The sequence below is a fragment of the Asparagus officinalis genome, chromosome 5 (genome assembly GCF_001876935.1).
Source record: "Asparagus officinalis chromosome 5, Aspof.V1, whole genome shotgun sequence".
In the NCBI taxonomy this organism is placed as follows: Eukaryota; Viridiplantae; Streptophyta; class Magnoliopsida; order Asparagales; family Asparagaceae; genus Asparagus; species Asparagus officinalis.
This window is the reverse complement of record NC_033798.1, coordinates 10097579-10103980: the sequence shown is the minus strand read 5'-3', so window position 1 is coordinate 10103980 and position 6402 is coordinate 10097579. Positions and strand designations below refer to the sequence as shown.

General features: G+C 38.5%; 1 protein-coding gene across 1 annotated transcript; it reads right to left on the bottom strand.

The window, feature by feature from the left end:
- Positions 1719 to 2848, bottom strand: LOC109841500. Its single transcript, XM_020410465.1, has 2 exons — positions 2476 to 2848; positions 1719 to 2212 (listed from the first exon to the last, which is right to left on the bottom strand). Exons 1-2 carry the CDS (start codon positions 2846 to 2848, stop codon positions 1719 to 1721), a joined length of 867 nt encoding a protein of 288 aa, XP_020266054.1.

Here is a 6402-nt window from a genome sequence, read left to right as displayed (position 1 = left end):
CAGGCTCCCCCAAGTTGTTTCCGCCCAAGTAATTGATGAAGATGATTGAGTTAGAATATTGTATACCAGAGATAGCCGAAGTTTGCCATTGATACAGCAGCTATTAAGAGTGTTTAGCACATTATCTGCATTACCAAACTTAGCTAAGATCATGTTTCTAATTTTGAGGAGTTGCTTCCACATCCATGAGTCATTCTTCCTCTGTTGAATTTGCCAAACACTTGAATTTTGTAGATAGTAACCATGGATCCATTTGATCCAAAGCAGGTCTTTCTTCTGATGAATCATCCATAGTAGTTTCACAGCAGCTGCTTGGTTCCTTAATTTGGCTGAAAACAGACCTAAGCCTCCCTATTTCTTACCCAGGCAAACTAAATCCCAAGATATTAAGTAAATTTTCTGACCCCAAAGAAAGGATGAGCAGAGTCTGTCAATTTTTTCAAAAATCTTGCTCAGCAGGATATAGTAGTTTCACAGGCAAACACTTGAATTTTGTAGATAGTAACCATGGATCCATTTGATCCAAAGAAGGTCTTTCTTCTGATGAATCATCCATAGTAGTTTCACAGCAGCTGCTTGGTTCCTTAATTTGGCTGAAAACAGACCTAAGCCTCCCTATTTCTTACCCAGGCAAACTAAATCCCAAGATATTAAGTAAATTTTCTGACCCCAAAGAAAGGATGAGCAGAGTCTGTCAATTTTTTCAAAAATCTTGCTCAGCAGGATATAGTTGCTGAACCAGAAGGTTTGTATCCCCAGGATGACTGATTTAATCATTTGAATTCTCCCCGCATAGGATAGATTCCTGTTTTGCTGCCAGCTTTGAAATTGATTAGTAATTTTTCTTATAAGAGAAGAACACTCAAAGTGTGTTATATATCCTTCTTGTTGTCAAAGGCAGCCCCATGTATCTCATAGGAAAAACACCCTCCGAAAAGCTCAAATACATGCAAATTTAGGACTTTTGATTATCTTCAATACCACTCAAGTAGATTGCACACTTACTGGGATTGGCTTCCAGTCATGATACTTGGCAGAATTCTTGCAAGCAAGTGTTTAGTCTAGTGATTGAGCTCATATCAGCTTTGCCAAATATTAACAAGTCATCTGCAAAAAGCAGATGTGTTATCTTCATTTTAGAACATTTGGGATGAAATTTGAACCTTTTTTCTTCCTTAAGCAGCTCTAGTCTCCTTGACAGGTATTTCATGCCTATCACAAACAAATGGGGGGAGAGTAGGTCTCCATGTCTCAGACCTCTTGCTCCATGGAAATAACCATGCAAAGATCCATTAAGGGATAAAGAAAATTTTGGAGTGGTAATGCACTCCCAAATCCAACCGATCATTATTTCAGGGAATCCCAGACCCTCAAGCATAGTCTTGATGAAACCCCAATTCATAGTGTCAAAAGCCTTCCTTAGATCCACATTTATAATGGCTCTAGGTGATATATGTTTATTCCCATAGTGCTTGATGAGCTCATGGGCTAAAAGGAAATTACTTGAGATAAGCCTCCCTTTAACAAATGTACTTTGGGCATCATTAACCAAGAAACCCATGATATTCTGAATCCTGTTAGCAATAATCTTTGTGATGATTTTGTATATAATATTGCAGCATGCTATTGGCCTGAAGTCAGATGCTGAGTTTGGGTTGAGTATTTTGGGAACCAAGGTAATGGTTGTAGAATTTAGAGCACCAAGAAGTTTACCTGAACTAAAAAAATTCCTCAACTGCCATGAATATATCTTCATTAATGACTTCCCATGCAGCCTTGAAGAAAGAAGCACTAAATCCATCTGGGCCTGGGGCTTTTCCATCTGACATAGTGAAGACAGCTTGTCTAATTTCCTCTCTGGTGACAGGTTTACTAAGCTCAATGCGTTGATTGGAAGAGAGAATTGGCCCTTTAGAGATAACCACAGGATCAGGAGGTGTAGTGGGTATTATGGTTCCAAGCAGTTTTTTATAATATTGAATGAATTCAGAGATGATATCTTGTGTATCTGTAATCCTGATACCATTTTCCGTGTATATAGACAGCACTCTATTGTGGTGTCTCTTATTCTTCATAACAGCATGGAAATATTGGGTGCTCTTATGACCTTGCAATCCCCACTTGATATTAGCTTTTTGCCTGTGAAATGAGTTTTCACAATCAAGTAACTTTGTGTATTTCCTAATGTGTTCCTTTTCCCTGGTAATCAGACCTGGATTAAAAAGGTCAGAACTTAGTTGAGCTTGTATATCATATAGCTCTACTTTAGCTCTGGATAATTGTTCACTAATATTCATGAAGTGCCTTTTATTCAGGTCTTTGAACACAGGTTTGAGTTTTTTGACTTGTTTTGCACCCTGTACATGCTGTATCCAGAGATATGCTTATTCCAAACTGAGCTAACTGCTGGTAGGAAGTCTGGGTGTTTAGTCCACATAGAAAAGAATTTGAATGGCCTCTTGCCTTCACAATTACCTTCATCTCCAACTGTTAACAATCCTGGGGAGTGATCAGAACAATATGGCATCAGAAAATCCATCTGGCTTGATGTATATTGGAAAATCCAGTCTTCATTAACTAGAATTTTATCCAACCTGCTCCAGACTCTTGTAGATGCATCCTGCTTATTACTCCAAGTGAAAAAACATCCAGTGGATTTAATATGTTTAAGCTGGCTTGTATCAATAAAATTCTGAAAGTCCTCAACCTCTGAATCTGTTATTTGAGTCCCTCCTAGCTTCTCTTCACTATTAAGTATGGCATTGAAATCACCTCCTACTGGCCAAGGTCCTGACACATTCCTTTTGAAAGCCATTAGATCATCCCAAAGAACTTTTATGCCTTCCATATGATTGAGAACATATATGGTTGTGATTAAACACTTTAGTCTTCCATCTTTTGATTCCACATTGCATGTAATGAATTGATCAGAAGTATTAATATTCTGGACAGAGAGATAATTATTATCCCAAAGAATCCATTGTAGGATCTGAAATAGATACACTAGAACACTAGAAAGAGGGTGAATAGTGTTCTTTTAGAATATATGCAAAGTAGATTATAAATTGCAAAGAAAGAATGGCAATCTCAGAAAATGAACATCACAAACACAAGCATGTATACTGGTTCCACCTCCCCGGTGTACATCCAGTCCCCAAGCAAATCCCGCTTGAGATTTCCACTATGATTTTGAAACCTTACAAAATCAAAAGCAAACCTGACCAATTTGCAAGACCATGCAAATTGCAACACCAATTGACAAGACCATGCCAATTGCCACCCAATCTCTAAACCAAGAGATCAACCCTCTCAAACCCGAGAGAAATCCTTTTTGAAGCAAGAACACAATTGATCCTATAAGCCTTGAATGTGTAGTGAAGTGCTGCAGTGGCTTAGGATTCTTTTAACTCTCTGAATATTGCCTATACAATCTCTAAGAATGATTGAAACCAAGGCAATATCAGAAACTCTCTTTTTCTAAACACTTAGCATGAAAATCTGGAAAATTAGAGAGTGAATATGCACAAAATGTTTGATCTTACAAGTGTAAAACTTGGTGCTTGTTTTCTGATGTTTAAACCTATTTATAGCCTCTGAAATGACATAATTTTAAACCCAATTAACGTCCACAAAACGGCTATAAACAGTCACTTATTCAAAACCTGAAATCTGAGAGTGAATATGCACAAAATGTTTGATCTTGTAAGTGCAAAACTTAGTGCATGTTTTCTGATGTTTAAACCTATTTATAGCCTCTGAAATGACATAATTTTAAACCCAATTAACGTCCACAAAACGGCTATAAACAGTCACTTATTTTAAATCTGAAATCTGGAAAAACTGCATCTGTAGTCGACTACAAGTCATAGTAGTCGACTACACTGAGTCTAAACAGACTCTGTGAAGTCAGAAAATTGATCAGTAGTCGACTACAAGGCATATTAGTCGACTACACTGTAAACTCAGATTCTGGAATTTTTCTGTTTAGTATTTTGACTATAACTTTCTCATCCGATATCGGAATGAGGTGATTTAAGATTTGTTGGAAAACTCTTGAAGAGACCTAAAACTTTGATCTTTTGAGTTTTTCCAGATTCTAATTGCTAAGTGGTGTAAATAAAATATTTTAAGACTCACCCAATATTTATAAACTCTAATGGCTAACATAGGGGATTTCTATTGTTAACCAACACATTAAGTATGTGTTAGTGTGTTCTAACACTATGTGTGTGCATGTGTGTGAGTGATCAAGGCTTGTACAAATTTCTAAGCAAAGAAAATATAAAATTACATTTTGACAATAAAGTATATCTTCTTCTTTGCTTCATTTTGCCTTGAACTCATCTATGTCTTGAGTATCTCTTTGAATATAATTGTCGATATAACTCTGATACTACAAAACAAATGTTAGCACATAATACACACAACATATAATATTTGTTATCATCAAAACAAACTAATCTTGGGGTCAAGATTCCTAACATTCTCCCCCTTTTTGATGATGACAAATATATGTTATTAAGATATAAAAATTTTAATCCCCCTGCATAAAATCATTAAATAAAATCTTTTACTCCCCCTGCATCAAAGCATTAATAAAAAATCTTGTAGAACCTTCTTCAAATAAGCCACCTATGTCAAACAAATTTTGTCCTTCTTCTTTTCTCTACCGATCTTCATCCCTAAAATACGCTTCGCCTCACCCAAATCCTTCATCTCAAACTCCTTTGAAAGCTGTGCCTTTAACTCATCTATAGCATATCTAGAAATAGAGGCAACCAACATGTCATCGATATAAAGTAACAAATAGATATATGCACCTCCTTTCAACTTGCAAAAATATACGCAAGGATCAAACTGGCTTCGAGTGTACGAATGACCAAGCATGAAACTATCGAATCGCCTATACCACTATCGAGGAGACTGCTTCAAACCGTATAGCGATTTCTTCAATCTACAAACCAATTTTTTCTTCCCTGCAGCTCAGAATCCCAATGGCTGAGTCATATATATTTCTTCATCAAGATCACCATGAAGAAATGTCATCTTCACATCCAACTGATCTAATTCCAATCCATACTGTGCCACCAAAGCTAGCAAAATCGGAATCGACGAATGCTTCACCGCGGGAGAGAAAACCTCATTGTAATCAATTCCTTCCTCCTATGCATAGCCCTTCGCAACCAACCTAGCTTTTAACCTCACTTGAGTGCCTTCAATGCCCTCCTTTTTCGTGTATACCCACTTGTAACCAATTGCCTTCCGCCCCTTTGAAGCTCAACAAGCTCCCATGTATCGTTATTATGAAGAGACTCCATCTCCTCCTGCATAGCTACCTACCACGAATCAACCTCCAAACTCTGTTTAGCCTCTCTAAATATAGTAGGTACCATCTCATCGATACTTTCCACCGAAAATGCATACGTAACTGTGTCAGCATACCGTGCTGGCATCTGTATGTTTCTCCTCTGTCTCCAAACCGCAATAGAATCATGAACCTGAGCCGTCGGTCCCTGATCCTGCACATCTGTACTCGTATCCTCTGTGCCACCATCATCGCCGTGCTCCCCTAGAATCACCTTAGTCGGCACTCTAATAGATACTGTACTCTCTGGACAATGTGGAGCTGCATCGGTCACCACTACCTACTATATCTTCTCCGTTGGGTAGCTCTCCACCTGATGAGAGCTGGGAAGGTTCAAGATAGAAGCATCATCGAACGTGACGTCTCTACTCAGCATAATATTTTTATCAACTGGATCCCATAGCCTGCATCCCTTGACACCACGCTTGAATCCTACAAATATGGCCTTCCTAACTCGAGGTTCTAATTTATCTGTTCTCACATGATAAAATACAGGGCACCCAAATACCTTGAGCTGGTCATAATCTCGTGCTGGCTCTCCCGACCAATTCTCCATAAGGGTCTTCCCCTCAATCGCAGATGAAGGTAGCCTGTTGATGAGGTGGCTCGTATATGTAAGTGCCTCAGCCCAAAAGATCTTCTTCAAACCACTCTGCGATAATAGACATCGAACATTCTCCAGCAAAGATCAATTTAACCTTTCTGCCACCCACATTTTCCTGTGGTGCATGACTAACCGTGAAGTATCTCTCTATGCCCTCCTCTCGACATAGCTGCTGCAAGGAATCTGAAGTATACTCACCACCGTTATCGGATCGTAACGTCTTGATCTTTCTCCCAGTCTACAGTTTTAATCTCTTCTTCCACTCCATGAATATATCTAGGACTTCACTCTTCTTGGTCATGGTGTACACCCAACATTACCTAGAATAGTCATCAACAAACGTGACGAACCAATATCGACCACCAAGTGATGCAGTCTTAGTGGGACCCCAAACGTCTGTGTGCACGTAGTCCAGAATGCCTCTCGTCTTATG